Genomic DNA, 16,921 nt, shown 5'->3' on the forward strand with positions numbered 1-16,921 from the left:
ACCCTCTGGCACCCCACATCAGAGATCAGGCCCCGGGCACCTCCCTCCCACCCCGCAGCCAGCAGGGCGGGGGTCCCGGGCCTGGCACGCACCTTCCGGTTGCTTGTACTGGTGGTAGAGCACGACGTCGGTGGCATGGTTGAGGCCAGATGTCAGGTTGGTGACAGCCTTGTGCCCAAACTTGTGGATCTTGAAGATGCGGTTGTTGATGTAGGTGACACCATAGATGTAGTCCTCGAAGATGTCGATGCTGAAAGGATGGCTCAGCCCTGGGGAAGCGAAGAGGGGGCATGTACAGGCAGAGGCAGCACGGCTGGCTGCTCACTGCCTTGGGCAGGGCTGATTAGGAATTTTGGATGGATTTGGTGGGCCTCCCACCCTGTATGAGGGGGATAGTGTTGGGGGAACAGCAGTGCCAGCAGGCTCTGGTCCTGCTGTGGAGCATTTAATGAGGAAAACCCACCCTCGCTGCCGTCTGCTGAGTATCCCTGGCTCAGTGCTGGGGTCTGCCCTGCAGCACGACCCAGGCTGGGGGCCCCAGGAGGCTGGGCTGTGCCGGGACCACACCCCAGGGACATTGCACCCTGGCAGGTCCCTCTCCTCCCTGCTGCTCTGGCGGGTCTTGGGCGCTGCTTACCCTTCTTGTTGTCAATGGCCACAACAGGGTCGGTGCCGTTGAGTCGGATGCTGCCGATGACAGAGAGCTTGGCATCGGCCCAGTACAACCGCTCGTTGTGGTAGTCCACAGCCAGGCCTGAAGGGGTACACACCCAAAGTGAGGTACGGGCTCCCAGCCCACCCCGAGCTCCTCTTCACCAAGTGACCAGGAGAACAGCCCCATTACCACCCCTACACACTCCTGCCATGGGGCTCAGGGCTCCCAAGCTGAGCCTCCTCAACACGAGTGGGCTGTACATCCCTCCTGTCAAGGCTTTCGCCACCCCTTGTGCCCCTCCTGGCATCCGTCTTTATTTACCTGTTGGCCACTGGATGTTGTCCTGCACCAGGGTCTCACGCAGTGTCCCGTCCATAGCAGCCGTCTCGATCTTGGGGTGATTGCCCCAGTCTGACCAGTACATCGTCCTGTGAAGGACACAGGCAGGTCACTCCCGGCAGAAGAGCAAGGAGAGGAAAAGCAGAACAATCCGATGCCCCATTGTCAGAGAAACCCTCCTGCGTTGTCCCCACAGCATCCTAGAGCCACTGATGTGACCCTAATGGGCCAGCTGACTCCACGGCACAGCAACTCAAACTGACACAGACAGTGGTGCTGGGGCACAGGGAGCTTCCACCACGGACGGGCTTGTTGGTGAGAGGAGCCGGGGTGAGGGCTGGGCAGAAGGAAGGGAGAAAGGGCTCTAGTCTCTCACCCCCTAAGCGGGTCAACTACGATGGCGTGGGGCTCATCGATCATGCCCGAGATCAGCGTCTTGCGATTCTCGCCTTTCATCTGCGCCACCTCAATGACATCCCGCCCCGAGTCTGTCCAGTAGATGTTTCCAGCAACCCAGTCGATGGCAATTCCCCGTGGCATCTTCAGCCCCGAGATCTGTGAAGGGCAGAAAGGAGGGAGAGGTGAGGGCAGAGGGCACCGGCAGCCCAGCTGCCGTGCCTCCCGCCATGGCCTTGGCAGAGCTCACATTCAGGTGGGTGACACCGCCGTCAATCTGGCGCCTGTTGCGGTTGGAGGCGGTGGAGGCAGCAGAAGAGGCAGGCAGCTCCCGGTACGAGATCCTGCCTGTGTGCCAGTTGGTCCAGTAGATCTTGTTGCCTTTGACGTAGATGTCCATGGCATCGATGCGCACGTTCTCGTCGCCCTGGAAGGCCGGCTCATAAGCCGAGTTGGGATTGAAGGGGTACATGCTCCGGATCTTGTTGTCGTCTGCGATGTAGAGGATTTGGTGCTCGGAGCCTGCAGAAGAGGAGCTGTTGGCGTGGGCTGGGCCAGCAGTGGGGGGTGAGCCCAGCTCCACCATGGGGCAGAGGATGGGGTCGCTGGGAGCTTGGCACCCCCTTGGGGCCTTGGTCTGCCAGGGAAGGACAGACTGACAGCACCAGCAGAGCCTGGCACCTGCCCTCAGCAGTGCCGGAAGGAAGGGTGGGCAGAGGTACAAGGAGAGGAGGAGGAGCAGGGAGGGAAGAGTGTCTGGGTCCTGCAGCGCAGCATGAACAACCACAGGATCTGTGCAAGCCCCTGTTCCCTCCTGACCTTCTGCCTTGCACATGTTGTCCGTCTTCATGAAGTTCTTGGCACAGCTGCAGATGTGGGAGCCCTTGGTGTTGTTGCAGAGCTGGGAGCAGGTCCCAAAGCGCAGGCACTCGTTGACATCTGAGCAGCAGGAGACAGGAGTCAGGGGGGAGACCAGCAGGGTGCCCCCACTCGTTGGCCCCTCTTCGGGGTCTGGTCTGTGCTACCCAGGGCTCAGAGACCCCGTCTCTCCCCACCATTCCCCATGTTTGTGCCTCAAGGACACCATTTCTGTCGCCCCAGCCACTCCACAAGTGTGAAGATGCATCTTACTGGCCATATCCAACCACAAACCTGACAGCCCGACCCCGCGCCCTCTCCAACAGCGGCAGGAAGTACCTTGGCAGGAATTCTTGTCTGGCACCTTCTGGAAGCCTCTGCGGCACGTGCAGTATGTGGTGGACTGTGACTGAATGCACTGGGCCTCGTCTCCGCACATGGTGGTGTTGGTCATGCAGTCGTACGACTTGTGATCTGGGGTGGGATACACCATCAGCACCCATGCCATCACAGCTTCCCCCGTGTCCACCCTCACCCCCAACCAGTTCCCCACCCACCGTGGGAGCAGGACTCCTCATCGGAGCCATCTCCACAGTCATCAAAGAAGTTGCAGCGGAGGTTGGTGCTGATGCACTTCTTGTTCTCGCACAGGAACTCGTTCTTGTCCTGGCTGCAGCTCTTGGGCTTGGCTGTGGGTGACTCTGCGGGAGCACAGGAAGCGGCTGTGATGCTCTGTGCTCCTGGGCACCCAGCCCTGCAGGAGCCTCAAGGTGTGAACAGCACAGGAAGGGACCCAGGATGCCTGCATCTGCCTCCCAATTTTGCGAAGAAGGAGTGGGCAAAGCAAACCCCAACACCCAGGCTAAACCCACGATTGTGCAAGGACCCGCCTGAGGGCAGTGGCAACCCACTGCCCCATCCACGCCGAGCACAGAGCAGTGCCCACGGGCAGCCCCACTCACCACAGTCCTTCTCATCCGTGTTGTCTCCACAGTTGTCAATGCCGTCACACTGTCGACCGATCCACAGACATACGCGGTCATTCTTGCAGCGGAACGGTCTGTTGGGGGGACACTGGAATTTCACTGCACCAGCAAACAGAAACAAACGGTGACGGTGAAAGGAGACGCCATAGCCAGGCTGTCACACTTGTCACGAGCTGCTGCTCAGCCTCTGCCCGCTCTCCGGGGAGGCCTGTCCCACGAGGGCAAGCGGGCTCCAGAGACTAAAGCAAGAGACTAAAGCAAAGACAATCGCCCGGTTGCTGGCCCAGCTGCAGGAGGGTCAGCGCTCTGCTTTCTCAGCCCCCGCTCCCCACTGCCAGCCCCACGCCTGGCTCAGCACCTCTGCAACTCCGCTCTCTCAACAAGAGCCATCTCCTGACCCCTGGGCCCCACTGGCCAGCCCCAAGAGGACCCATCTAGAGTGGATGTGCAGAACTGCCAGAGGTACCCACAGCCCCCCTGGGTACCCGCAGCGGTGCCCAGCCCCCAGGTATGTCAGCCCACCCCAGCGTGCAGGCGCTCGAGGCAGGCTGCTGCCCTGTGGGCAGATGCGTGCCGGATGCCATGCCATGCCTCGCCAGGAGCAGGGAGAGGCAACGCGGTGTCACTCACAGCACTCCTCGGGGTTTTCATCCGAGTTATCCCCACAGTCATCCTCCCCATCACACTTCCAGGCCAGGGGCTTGCACAGCGTGTTGTTGCACTGGAACTCGTCCAGGGGACATGTGCGAACTGCAACACCACAGGGCAAGAGAAGACGTGTCAGCCCGTGCCGCCTGGCTGCCAAAACGCTGGTCTGGGGCTGCAACTCCAACTTCCAGCACAGCCAGGGGCTCTCCAGGGCTCGGATGTGTGTCTGTGCATGCCCTAGGGCCAGGCGGAGCGGTTATGACACACACACAAGGGAGCACTCCCAACCACAGCGGGGACAGAGGAGACATGGAGGGGAAGAGGGGAAGACAACCGGCCCCGAGGGAGTAACACAGCGCTACTGTTACCCCCAGTGCCGCAGTTCTCCTCATCGGTGCCATCCATGCAGTCCGCATCAGCGTCGCAGCGCCAGCGCATAGGGATGCAGTGCCCGTTCTTGCACTGGAACTGGTCAAACTCGCAGCGTGGCGTGCAGTCTTTCTGCAGGGGAAGGGCAAGGGACAGCAGTCAGCAGTCACAGCCTCGGCCATACCAGCCTCCTGTCCCATAACTGCACGCAGGATCAGGCTCTCAAGCCCCGCTTGGTGGTGGGGGATCACCGGCAGAAGCAGTCTGAGTGGGACGTGTCCCCACTCCCACGCATGGGCAGGGTGAAGGTGCTGGCAGGGAGCCCCTGCCCTCAGTACCATACCTCATCAGAGCCATCCGCACAGTCGTGGTCCCCATCGCACTTCCACCTGCCGGCGATGCAGCGGCCATTGGCACACGAGAACTCGCTCTCCGAGCAGGGCCGGGGTGCTGGGGACAGAGAACACAGGGCGTCCCCCTGAGCGTGGGCTGCAGGCAGGGCTGCGAGGGCAGAAGGTCTCCCTGGCCAACGGCCTGGGGGGGCACAGGTTGACACAGACACTGTGTCTGGGGACACTGTGTCCCCAGTGGCACTGGGGACAGGGTGGGATGCAAGCAGAGCTGGAGCAACTGCCAGAGAGGGGCACGGCTGATACCACCTCCCAGCCCCCCTCTCATCCCACTCCAGGGCTCCCAGCTCCCTGCAAGGAAACAGGGTTTTCGGGGGGTACTATGGCCACACAGACTTGCTTCTGGCAGATTCCCAGCTGCACGTGTCCCCCAGGTCGTTCCCCACTGAAGGCAACACTACCCCCACAGCTCCCTGCTGCCCACGTCTGCTGCCCCACCAGCAGCTCCGGGCAGGAGGAAGGCAGCAGCGCCCTGGCCAGGACTGGCAGAGCCGGCACACCCGCAGCCCTTGTTCAATGCGACCCGCTGGGCTGGCACCGGCACAGTCGCTGCCAAATGCATCTGTGGGGGGACGGCGCGCGGTGCGGCCTCCTGCCTGCGACAGTTGCCGGGACCCTTCCCTCCCGCGTTGCCCCAGGGAGGCCCCGGGTGTAGGAGGTGTCGGGGCAGCTGGTGGCTCTGGCCGCGGTGCAGAAGCCGACAGGACTGCTGGGAAGAGGGGCACAGTGGGTGTCCGGCCGGAGCAGGAAGGGTCAAGGTGGGGACAGATTTTGGAGCCAAGTATGAGCCATGCACGGGCCCCAGCAGTGGAGGCAGAGGGTCAGACTCTCCCTGACTTCGGCTCCAGTGGAGGGAGATGCTGGTGCTGATGCTCAGTAAATCCACCTGGGTTGTCCAGTCCTGACCCCTCTGCCCTCACCTAGAATTTATTGTCTTCATTTATTTTAGAGAGACTGTACACGGAATTAAAAGATTTTGGCAGGAACCTACCTCTGAGCGCCCCATAACGACAGTGTGAAAATGGAGAAAAACATAAGATGAAGTGAAATGGCACAAACTCAAAAACACAACATGAAAATCAACAGAAAAGAAAACAAAGTTGCACCCTAGAGAGCTGCAGGGAGACAGAGGGACGCAGGGCGGGCGCTGCATGGTGGGAAGAGAGTCTGGCTCTGCCCGGGCCGCTGCGGCGGGCAGCAGACCAGACCCCAGTGCCGTCCCACGGGCAGCTTGGGCCCCTCCAGAGGGACAGGACCAGGCTGCTGCCTGCAGCTCGTCCGTCCCATCCACACGGACGGTCACGGTCCTCTGCTGCGCAGTGGGGTCAGCGCTGGCGCAGCTCCGCCAACAAGCGGTAACTCATTCAGGGACAGCAACTTGATTGTCTGCCACAGCTTCCAGGGACCAGCCGCCTCCCCGCACACTGGTCCAGGTCCAGGTGTGCGACCCAGGTTCAGGTGTTTCCTCAGCCCCCGTCCCAACGGCTCAGTGTGCCCCCACTGCCTTCCCAGGCCACACCGTTTCATGGGGTGCTGCCTGCCAGGCTGGGGCCAAAGCACAGGGCGATGGTCTAAAGCAAAGCTGCTCCACCGCGAGCGAGATGAGGCGCCCACGAGCCCCGCAGGTGAGCATGGCCACACAGGGCCCGTGTGCTGCCTCCTGGGGAGGTCATTGTCCCTCCTCCCTTTTACCTGTCCCACTTGCAGCCTCTCCTCAGAGCAGCCAGCAGCTGAGCCCCGGCTGCGGGACCAGGCTAGCCAGACCCATGGAGTCCAGCGCACCCTGTGCAGGGGGAGGAGGCTGCTCCCTGGGCTCCCCGGCCACCAGCCCCAGCCAGCCTGATGCTCCCCCGAGAGCTGGGAGAGGGGCTGGGAAGACCTGAACTGCTCCCCTCTCCATTGCACAGCTGGCTCCTGGGACAGCAAAGGCTCAAAGGCAGCACGTACTGCAGCTCTCCTCATCTGAGTTGTCCCCGCAGTCGTTGTCGTAGTCGCACTGCCAGCGACCTGGCACGCAGCGGTTGTTCTTGCAGCGGAACTGGTAGGGCTCGCAGGTGCGTTCATCTGGAAGGGATGAGACAGGGACAAGCATCAGCACTGCCCCACACAAGGGGAGGGATGGGCATGCCAGCTAGCAGGGCAGGCAGTGCTGCGCGCTCTGCCAGCCTCCCTCCGACCCAGCCTTGCCCACGTGCTTTGGAAAAGGAGCAGCTAAAACTTCCCCCAACCCCAGGCACACTGGTGAGGTGGAAGGGACAGATGGTACCAAGGCAGCCTGACCCTCGGGGAAGGAGGGGGTCACGAGATGCTCTCTGGGCTCATCTCCCCAGCCCCAGTCCCTGCTCACCGCATTCCTCCTTGGGCTCATCGGACCCGTCCCCACAGTCGTCCTCCCCATCACACTTCCAGCGTGCCGGGATGCACCTGCCCGAGTCCTTGCACCGGAACTCATCCACACCACATGTCATTTGTGCTGGCAGGGAGAAAAAAGATGACACAGATATGAGATGGGGTTAGAACTGGCCAGGAACATTTTTCTCCACAGGGCTGAAGAACACTTTGTGCCAGCAGCCTGGAGCTGACTGTAGCACCCCTGCTTGGAATAGGGAGGGCAAGATCCCGCCCTTTCAAGCAGCTCTCCGAGGAGAAGTCAGAGAGAGGAGTATCTCAGCAGGACAGATCCACGCAGAGCCACCACCACCACCACCCACTGCCTGCAGCACCTGCAGGGACCCGCCATGCCACGGGCAGAGACACACAGACGTGACTGGCTGCGGGGGAGCTCCCAGTGTGGCCAGAGCCACCCCACCCTCCCTGCGCAGGCTTCTTACTGCAGTTGGCAGGTTCATCTGAGCCATCCACACAGTCGTTGTCCCGGTCGCACACCCAGACACGGGGGATGCAGCGCTTGGTGATTGCGCACTGGAACTGGTTGGGGGCACAAGTCACCTCCGCTGCAGGAGGGAGAAGCAGAGTGAGGACAGGCAGCAGGGCAGGCAGGGGTCAGCCAGCCACCACCCCACAAAGACCACCCCACAGAGCAGAGAGGCATGCAGGTGCTCTGGGCATCACAAGTGTCTGGCCATGCTTGGTGACCACATGCGCCAGAGGGGAGGGGAGCGAAGCCTTGTGGTGGGGTCCCAGAAGACTTGACCAGCTGCAGTGATACAGGGCAGAAGGCACACGATCCCTCAGCTGCGCAACAGGCTCAGCGCAAATGCATGGCAAATATTGAACTTGCCACTCTGAGGGATTCAAGGATTTAATTTCCACTAGGAAACAGAAGTGTCTCTACGGGCAGCAGGGTGACAGTGCACAGAGGCTCTACCCAGAGCAGAGGTAAGGAGAAAGCCCCATGCCCAGGGGCAGGACCACCCAGAAGCCAGCCTGCAGAGAAGCCAATACCCAAAGATACAGATCTGACGCAGCACTGAACTCCTCACCCCTAACTGTGCATGCTCCCCATCCCCAACACACTTAACAGCTCTCCACTTACGACAGTCCTTCTCATCCTCGCCGTCACCACAGTTGTCCTGACCATTGCAGCGGAAAATGCCAGGGATGCAGCGGTTGGTGTTGGTGCATTTGAACTGGCTGGGCAGACAGACGTGGATATCTGGGAAGGGAGGCAGCACGGTCAAAAGCTGCATCTCTGCTCTTCTGGGATGCTGCAGTCCTGCTGGGGTTTGAGGGTTGCAAGAGGAGGTGGAGAACCTACCACAGTTGGCTTCATCTGAGTTGTCCTGGCAGTCATTGTCTCCATCACAGATGAAGGCTGGGTTGGTGCAGATGCCAGTGGAGCACTGGAACTGCCCCGGCCTGCATTTGAACTCAGCTGTGGGGTAAGACAGGGTGAAACATTTGCTCTGGGGAACATTTTCAGGGTGAACCTTAACCTCCTGCTTTTCCCCCTCTGGAGTCCTCAGCAGGGACTCAGTAACCTGCACCCAACCCTGGGCTTTGGGGCAGTGAAGGGGCAGCTGGGCTCTGAGAGCAGCAGTTGGCTGTTGTCCTCCATGGGGCAACACTCCACGCAGGGACAGCGTGTTATCCCACTGTTCTCTAAGCCCCGTTAGTGGGGTAACCCTCCTCTCCACCAGAGCTGAGCAGTGAACAGCAGTGCTGTCCTGAAGCCAGAGCAGCAGTAGGGCTTTGGGGGGCCAGCTGCACAAGCAGCACCAGGCTGCTCCGGGCAGCACACAGATGCTGTAGGGCTGTCAAGAGCCAGGCAGCATGGCCAGGGTGCTGGGACACCACTGGCTGTGGTCAGATCCCCTCAGCACTCACGGCAGTCCTCTGGCTCATCCGAACGGTCTCCGCAGTCGTCCTCGGTGTCGCATTTCCACCAGAAAGGGATGCACTTGTCATTCTTGCAGACAAACTGTGACAGAGAGATGAGCTTGTGAGGACGGCTGGGAATGGGGAGGGAGGACCCCAGAAGGCTTTGTCCCGAGAGAACTCTGCCAAGGGCACTGATCTCCATGCTGTCCCTTCCCAGGCAATCCCAGGACACTGTGCCCCGACCTGGAGCAAAGCCTTAACCCTAAGCCCACCCCACGCAGCCTCTGGGGTTGGAAGGAGGGAGGGGGGCAGGCAGAAGGTCATTCCAGAGCCAGAGGGTCTGCGGCTCCCCTGGGCACCCCCAAATGACTACAGTCTGTATGTGCTGGGAAGTGCCACAGGAGGGAGGTGTTGCCTTGAGAAGGTGTGCGCACACCAGCGCCCAGATGCACAGCACGGGCACCAGCAGAGCAGAGAAGCTGGGACTTGGTGAAACCGTGGCAGGAGGGACATACACAAGAGCACAGGCAAACACTTGCCACAGCGGGGATGTCCACGCAGGCAGAAGCAGGCAGGCTGTTACCTGGCTGGCTGTGCAGTTGGAGACACAGGTTTTGCCATCACCGCCCAAGTAGAAGTTGGTGGGACAAGCACATTTGTGCCCCCCGCCTGGCGAGAGGAGGCAGAGGTTGCTGCAGCCGGCATTGTTGGTCTTGCAGGGATGGTTGGGCACTGGGGAGAGCAGGGAGACAACCGTGAGTCAGACCAAGGTGGGGGACCCTCAGGGTGGCACGTGAACCCCCAGCTGCACGACCCTTCTTGCCACACCCCTCGGTCCTGCACCCCCTGCCCAACCTGGCGTCCCTTCGCACATCGTGCCCAGCCCTGGCCTCCTGCCCAGGGCTGTTCTGCAGTGGCAGGGCCACCCCAGGCCCTCAGCCCCGGCCCTGCAGCTCACCATCAGGCTGGCGGTAGGGGTGGTAGATGTGGATGTCCATGGGGCGGTGCAGTGTGCTGATCAGCAGGGTCTTGTTGGCTCCCGTAGTCTTGTGGGCCCGGTTGATGGACTTGGTCTCCCAGTCAGTCCAGTAAATGAAATCCTCAAAGAGGGTGAGCGCAAAGATGTGCGGGATGTCCTGGCTCAGCACTGCAAGGGGGAGCGGGTAGCTCAGCAAGGGGCTGCCCCATGCAGCATACCCCTCCCACAGCGCAGCCTTTCTCCAGGTGCAGCTCAGCCAGGGAACAAACTTCTTCCCCTGGTCGGAGGCACAGAGGAGCTGCCAGAGCTGGGGACCGTACCCAGCAGCCCTGGCTCCTGCTCCCACGACCGATCCAAAGCCCACAACCCACAAAGACCCGGCAGTGCCCTGGGAGCCCTGGCGCCCTCACCCGTGTGCCGGTTGGAGCCATCCAGGCTGGCAAACTCGATGTAGTCCTCCCGTGCATCAGCCCAATAGATCCGGCTGTTGATGTAGTCGAGAGTGAGGCCATTAGGCCAAGTTATCTTGGTGTCAACGATGACGCTGCGGTTGGTGCCATCCATGCCGATCTTCCCGATGAGGGAGTGGTCCCCCCAGTCCGTCCAGTATAGGTAACTGGGGATGAAACCGAAGAGCAGAGGGAGGCTGAGCCCAGACCAAGCCACAGCAGCAGCCACACTCTGCCCATTGCATGGCTAAACCAAGGCGGCTGGGCACGTGCATGCAGGGCAGGGAGAAGCAGCCAGGTGTCCTGAAGGGGAGGAGGGAAGACCTTATCCCATCTCCCAGCCTCCAGGACTATGGCAAGACGGCAGAGGGGCTGCCACCCTCCTCTGCGTAGAGGGCAAGGTCCAGGTCCCCCAGACTCTCACCCATTCTGCACATCCACCACCAGCGCCCGGGGCTCACGCAGGCCAGAGTTCACCAGCACGGTGCGGTAGGCGCCATTCAGCTTTGACACTTCGATGGTGTCACGACCTTTGTCGCACCAGTACAGGTTGCCTCCCACCCAGTCCACGGCCAGGCCATCGGGGTTGCTGAGGCCAGTGCGGTGAAGAACCTGTTTGGGAGAAAACAGAGATGTTGGGGTTGGACAGGGAGAACCAGATCCTGCCCCGGTCCTTCAGGGATGATAACATCCCCCTTCCCTGGCACATCACCCCCACAGATGGTCCTGCCCAGCATCCTTTCCTCACTCCTTTCTTCCCCCCAGCCCTCCTTGCCCACTGGTTGGGGGCAGCATGGAGCCCGCTTCTGACTGCAATGGTGCTGCAAAACATCTCTGTAGCAACCTGGGCTGATACCCTAAGCGCAATGATGACCCCACAGCAGGGCTTGTGCCCTCTTCTTCACCAGTGGCCCTGGTGCCAGTCTGGGACCCTCCAGGCAGCCTCTCTGGTGCAGGAGGTGGGTAAGGACCAACTTCCCAGATGGAGGGTGCCCAAAGGACTGCCTCAGTCCCCCACCTGAACATTGCTCCCATTGATGTGCATGCGGCGGATCATGCTGCCCTGCGTGGTGACATCTGTCCAGTAGATCATCTGCTCCCGATAGTCAAAATCCAGAGCCACCGCGTTGTTCAGCCCCTGGGAAGAAGGGAGAAGTGTTGAAACACTCTCACCCGCTAGCACAGGGTCACGGGGGCTTTACAAAGACCAGTAAGTCCCCAGCCTCAACTCCCAGTCCCTGCAGCAAAAAAGTTAAAAGCACCTATAGACAACTGCTGTGCAGCCCCTACCTCATAAAGGTCTGCTACCAAAGAGCTACTGTTTACATGGGACCTCCTGTATACTCATACTGAGACCTGTTGTTTACACAGGATCTACCATCTGCCTGGGAAGCCAAGAGCCCAGACTCCCAGGCAGGCAGGTCTCGTGCCCTGCAGGGCCCCTCTCCAACCCCAAAACCCCGGCCATGTGGGGCTGTTGCCCCCTCCTGCTCCCAGCTCCCTCTGCACCTGCTTGAGCAGCGTGTAGTTGGAGCCATCCAGGTTGAGCTTCCTCAGGTAGTACCGGTTGGCAAAGATGAGGAAGGGCTCTTCATCTGCACAGGGAAACCACGAGATGTGTCAGGGAAGCGCCAGTGGGACATGGGCAGATCCCCTGTGGACCTGCCACCCTCCCTGCCCCACTACTTCCCAGCTCTCCTTCACGAGTCAGGTGCAGCTACTTTGCCTTGTGGAGCACCGTGACCGACTCCAATGCCAGCAGCATCCCATGGTCACCAGAAGAGCATCCCTGCCTCCAAGTTCACTTTTGGCTCTCACCTGTGACAGCTTTACAGCTGGTGGGGTTGTCAGGTTTGAGCTTGTAGCCCTCTATGCACAGGCACTTGTAGCTCCCCAGAGTGTTGATGCACTTCTGGCTGCAGGGATAGGTGGTGGAGCACTCATCGATGTCAATGCATGTCTTCCCATCGTCCTTCAGCCGGAACCCGGGACGGCATCTACACTGCAGGAGGCAACCCAGAGCTGTTAGACATATCCAGGGCCCACACGCTGAGACCTGACAGGCATCACCATGGGACAAGCAGGGTCAAGCGTAGACAGCTTGCAGATGCAAGAGCAACACACACAAGCATGGGCCAAAAGTGCCCACGTGTGCATTCTGTGCCCAGCTGGCACAGGACAGAAGCAACCCTCACGCTAAGAGTGTCTGTGGGAGAGGAAGGTAGTGGGAGAGCATTCCTCCCAGCCAAACTTCCCAGCCTGCGGGCCCCTACCTTGTATCCGATCTTGAGGTCCTCGCACTCCTGGGAACAGCCACTCAGCTTTTTGTTGAGACACTCGTTGATGAAGCAGTTGAGCTCATCCGAGCCGTCCGTGCAGTCGTTGTTGTTGTCGCAAAGCAGTGCCTCGGGAATGCACTTCCCATTCTTGCAGAGGAAGAAGGAGTCGTTGCACTTGTTCTCTGCAGCGGGGTGGAGAGGAGGCAGCAGCGGTCAGCGTGAGGAAGCCAGGCAGCCCTGCTCCCCGGCCACGGCCCCCGCAGGTACCTGGGCTGGTGCAGCGTGGGTTCTTGGGTGCCTCATCTGAGTGGTCATGGCAGTCGAACTCACCATCGCACTCCCACTGCCTGTTGCTGAGGCAGCGGCCATTGGCACAGCGGAACTCATGGGGGCCACAGGTGGGATATTCTGTGGGAGGGCGGCAGGCTCAGACGGCGCAGCCCACCTTCCCGAGCCAGCTGGGAGCGACAGGGGCACTGCAGCGTCTGGGCTGCGCAGAGCTGTGGCACGGGTGCCCAAACGTCCCTGCAGCTTGCCTTGGGACAGGGCTGCGGCACGGGTGCCCAAACCTCCCTGCAGCTTGCCTTGGGACGGGGCTGCACCGCAGGAGCCAACGAGGCAAACGTGGGTGGGTTTTGGAACTCTCCAGGATGCCCTGCAGCAGGGCTGAGGGGCACAGCTCTCCTGTGGCTCTCTGGCACTGAACCCCTCCCGCTCCCTCTCCTTGTTCCCCCTCACCCTGCTCTCACATCAAAAACCCCTTCTGGACAAGAAGGCCCTTCCAGGGTCTCGTCTCAAAGCCCGGGAGACCCAGCGTGGCTGCCAGTGCTAGTGGTACAGGAGATATGGCCCCCGCTACCCTCCCTGGTCCCACAGACACCCACCACACTCTGGGGACTCATCCGAGCCGTCGCCGCAGTCATCATCGTGGTCGCAGACAAAGTGCTTGGGAATGCACTGGCGGTTTCCGCACATGAACTCCCGCTCGTCGCACGTGTTGTTGTACACTGCAACAAGGCATCACTGTCAGCCCTGTGCCCGACCACATGCTCTCCTGCCTGCCCCCCTAGCCCTTGGTCTTGGGGTGCTAGGGACAGAGCTGAGGCACAGCCCCGTCAGGGCAGGGACTCCCACTCCTTCGCCCCCAGCCCGAGCCCAGGTCTGTGCCCTCATCCTGTGGCTGTGAACAGCACCCGGGCAACGTGGTGCCTTTGGCTATTGCTCCATGGGACAATGCTCCTCCTCTCCTCACAGACAGGGAAAGACACCCAAACGTCCCTGTGTCCAGGTGTTCTGCAACCACAGCACCACAGTCTCTTCCTGCAAGCCTGGCAGGGAAGCGGCCAGGACGAGGCACCCTGTCTGCTACCGAGAGGGACCCCGGGGAGTGGGGCTAACCACCCCACGCAGCTCTGCCTGCACTACGCTCCACTCCTCTCCAGCCCCTGGCCCTGCCACGCACCCAGCCCGCTGAGGACTCACAGCAGCCAGCAGTGAGGGTCTCATCGGCTCCGTCCGCACAGTCCTTGTCTCCATCGCAGAGCCAGCGCTCCGGCACGCACACGTAGGTGCCCGGGCACTGGAAGGATCCTGTGCTGCAGGTAGTCAGCCCTGGGGAAGGGAGAAGCAGGAAGGAGGCCAGTCACGCCCATCGCTGGAGAACCAGCACTCTTGGGCTGTGCGCCCCACGTCTCAGGGGGGTCCCCAAGAGACAGAACCCAGCAGAGCAGTGAGGACCACAGCTCAGGAAAGCAAGGGTGGGAGAAGGGATGGGCAGAAGCAGGAATACACAGATGCAGTAGCAGCGCCGGCAGGGACTGAGAGGTCAGAGCAGGGGCTGGAGCAGACTCACGGCAGCGGCTGTCCTCATCAGAGCCATCTCCGCAGTCGTCCGCCCCATCACACACCCAGAGCTTGGAGATGCAGCGGTGGTTGTTGCACTCAAACTGCACGGGGTAGCAGAACTTGTCTGGGAGAGAAGAGGAGGGGTCAGACCGAGGGTGATGCCGGGGGAGGGCATGGCAGCAAAGCACAGCCAGGCTGGGCCAGCTGAGCTCCAGGGCTGGAGCCCAGGGTGGTGCTGGGGCTACCGCTCGCCCAGACCCGGCAGAGCCCACATGCCATGCTGACGGGCTCTGCAGCTGTGGGATTCCCCGCTCTAGAGCTGGGGAGGTTCACCAGTTCCTGAGCATCATTTGGGGTTTGTTCAGGGAGGTTGGACGTAACTCAAGTGAGCTGTAACTCACCACCTTCAAAATGACCATTGACACTTGTGTATGTGCTGAGCAAACAAATACAGAAGGACGTTTGCATTGGTCACAGTTAAAAGCCCGAACTTGTGGAATAAGACTACAGAGGGGGAAGAATCTGGAGTCTGGTCCTTGGTGAAGGGATGCCAGAGAGAGGAGAGTGTCCTGCCTCTCTGCCAACATGCTTGCACTTGCCACCCCAAGCTATCACCCCGGAGTCCCTTGCTCTCCCCACCCTGCCGCTCACTGCAGTGAGTCTCGTCTTCTCCATTCTCGCAGTCGTCCTCTTTGTCACAGGTCCAGGTCATGGGGATGCACCTTCCGCTTGGGCAGGCGAAGTAATTGGCTGGACACTTGGGTTTCCTCCCACCTGGTTTGTAAAGCAAACACGTGAGGGTGGTGGCACGGACACATCCTGCTTCCTCTCAACCCAAAACTGCCCATCTCTGAAGGATTCCTCCCCAAAAGCACTCTGATCCTGCATCGATCAGCTCCCTGTAGCACCCTCCACGCAGGAGCTGCTCAGGCGAAGGACGATGCTCCCGGTGTGCAAACAAAGCATCTGCTGCCCAAACAGATCCCAAAGGGGAGCACCTGGCCAGAGGGTCAGCACGATGCCCCTGCTCTCACAGGCCCAAGCCCCCTTTCCTCTCCCCGCTCTCACCTGGGCAGTTGCGCTCGTCTGAGTAGTCTCCACAATCATTTGCCCCATCGCATGCCCAGCTCGGAGCATAGCAGAGAGAGGTGTGTTCGCACTTCTGGAACGTGGTACCCTTCACCCCCAGCTTGAAATAGCTGCTGCAGTCAGTTGCGGCTGCAATGAACCATACCAGGAGCCCCGAGTGACGAGTGCTGCTCGCCCTTCGGTCCAGCTCCACTCAGCACGAGCCCTCACCCTGCTGCTGACAGCCCTTCCCTCCCCATAGCAGCACTGAGATGACTCCACGCCACGTGTGGCCCGAGCTGCTGGGACCACATGAAGCACTTCTGACTTGACGGGCTGTCGGGAGGTGAGGTGCTAAAGCACGGGGTGGGGGGGGCTGCAGTGACGGGCTGGGGCTGCTTCCAGCTGGTGGGCTAACCTGGGCTGGCCTCTGCTGACAGGAGAGGAGCCAGGGCCCTTCTCCCTCCCTGATTCAGCACAAATCCCAAAGACTGAAACGAGGTGCAGGGATCCAGGCCCCCGCCCAAAGGCGCAGAGGGCATGGGCATCTCCAGAGCTACAGCCGGGCAGGGCTGGGGCGGCAGCAGGGAACATGGGACAGCAGCTGGGGCACTCACTGCAGTTCATTTCATCTGAAGCATCCTCGCAATCGATGAACTGGTTACAGCGGCTTGAATTCCCAATGCAGCTCCCATCTCGGCAGCGAAACTCGGTAGCAGCGCAGCTGGTTTCTGCAAGGGGGAAGCCCCCCCAGCAGATAAGGCTGGGCTGGGGGACCCAGCATGTACAGCCACGCCATTGACCCCCACTCACGCTGCGGACGTGCGTGCATGTACATACACCCACTGCCCAGCACAGCTATGGACCACCTGACCCTGCACTCCCAGCCCGGGTGAGCTGCTGGCCGAGACCTGGTCCCTCTCCAGCTCACGCACTCTGCCTGGCAGCCTGAGCTCATCTCCCGAGCTGGCCTGTTGCTAGCAGGCCTGGACAGGCTCAGGGAAGCTCCTGACCTTCCCCATCGTCTCTGAACCAAGCAGACAGGCTCCTGCAGCCCTGCAGCTCTGAAGGGATGCTGCCCTTGGGGATGCTTGGCTGCCCTTTTCTCGGGAGCATGAGAGCCATGAGCAGCAGCGACACCGTGCCTTGCCATCGCCCTGTGTTCCTCCTGGGTTTCAGACCACTGTTCTCAGGAGGCTCTGGGTTTTGCACGGCCATGCTCAGAGTTCTTCGTCCCAGTTGCCAGGGAGTGAGCTTTACAAAGTGGTCTGTGGCACAAGCAGCACCAGTAGGACTTAGGCCTTGACTCTCTGTTAAGCCCTGGCTCCGCTCTGATCCTGTCAAGCTGAAGGTAACTCT

General features: G+C 60.8%; 1 protein-coding gene across 1 annotated transcript in view; it reads right to left on the reverse strand.

Moving 5' to 3' along the window:
* The window catches only part of LRP1 (low density lipoprotein receptor-related protein 1), a gene marked incomplete at both ends in the record, with an annotated part of 35,593 nt that overhangs the window by 3,237 nt on the left and 15,435 nt on the right, over window positions 1-16,921 (reverse strand). The window contains 33 exons of the mRNA XM_010289186.1: window positions 93-269; window positions 638-754; window positions 977-1,083; window positions 1,371-1,549; window positions 1,641-1,912; window positions 2,210-2,329; window positions 2,588-2,722; window positions 2,806-2,949; window positions 3,211-3,333; window positions 3,865-3,984; window positions 4,251-4,383; window positions 4,595-4,701; window positions 6,609-6,725; window positions 7,009-7,134; window positions 7,493-7,615; window positions 8,158-8,277; window positions 8,380-8,496; window positions 8,949-9,042; window positions 9,526-9,674; window positions 9,901-10,089; window positions 10,332-10,537; window positions 10,795-10,982; window positions 11,389-11,508; window positions 11,880-11,965; window positions 12,189-12,372; window positions 12,644-12,831; window positions 12,917-13,057; window positions 13,534-13,656; window positions 14,132-14,260; window positions 14,502-14,618; window positions 15,134-15,268; window positions 15,563-15,712; window positions 16,180-16,293. Of these exons, the coding sequence (XP_010287488.1) occupies window positions 93-269; window positions 638-754; window positions 977-1,083; window positions 1,371-1,549; window positions 1,641-1,912; window positions 2,210-2,329; window positions 2,588-2,722; window positions 2,806-2,949; window positions 3,211-3,333; window positions 3,865-3,984; window positions 4,251-4,383; window positions 4,595-4,701; window positions 6,609-6,725; window positions 7,009-7,134; window positions 7,493-7,615; window positions 8,158-8,277; window positions 8,380-8,496; window positions 8,949-9,042; window positions 9,526-9,674; window positions 9,901-10,089; window positions 10,332-10,537; window positions 10,795-10,982; window positions 11,389-11,508; window positions 11,880-11,965; window positions 12,189-12,372; window positions 12,644-12,831; window positions 12,917-13,057; window positions 13,534-13,656; window positions 14,132-14,260; window positions 14,502-14,618; window positions 15,134-15,268; window positions 15,563-15,712; window positions 16,180-16,293 (4,650 nt within the window). The remainder of the gene's footprint in view (window positions 1-92; window positions 270-637; window positions 755-976; window positions 1,084-1,370; window positions 1,550-1,640; window positions 1,913-2,209; window positions 2,330-2,587; window positions 2,723-2,805; window positions 2,950-3,210; window positions 3,334-3,864; window positions 3,985-4,250; window positions 4,384-4,594; window positions 4,702-6,608; window positions 6,726-7,008; window positions 7,135-7,492; window positions 7,616-8,157; window positions 8,278-8,379; window positions 8,497-8,948; window positions 9,043-9,525; window positions 9,675-9,900; window positions 10,090-10,331; window positions 10,538-10,794; window positions 10,983-11,388; window positions 11,509-11,879; window positions 11,966-12,188; window positions 12,373-12,643; window positions 12,832-12,916; window positions 13,058-13,533; window positions 13,657-14,131; window positions 14,261-14,501; window positions 14,619-15,133; window positions 15,269-15,562; window positions 15,713-16,179; window positions 16,294-16,921) is intronic.

The sequence above is a fragment of the Phaethon lepturus genome, unplaced genomic scaffold (assembly GCF_000687285.1).
Source record: "Phaethon lepturus isolate BGI_N335 unplaced genomic scaffold, ASM68728v1 scaffold26886, whole genome shotgun sequence".
Classification (NCBI taxonomy): Eukaryota; Metazoa; Chordata; class Aves; order Phaethontiformes; family Phaethontidae; genus Phaethon; species Phaethon lepturus.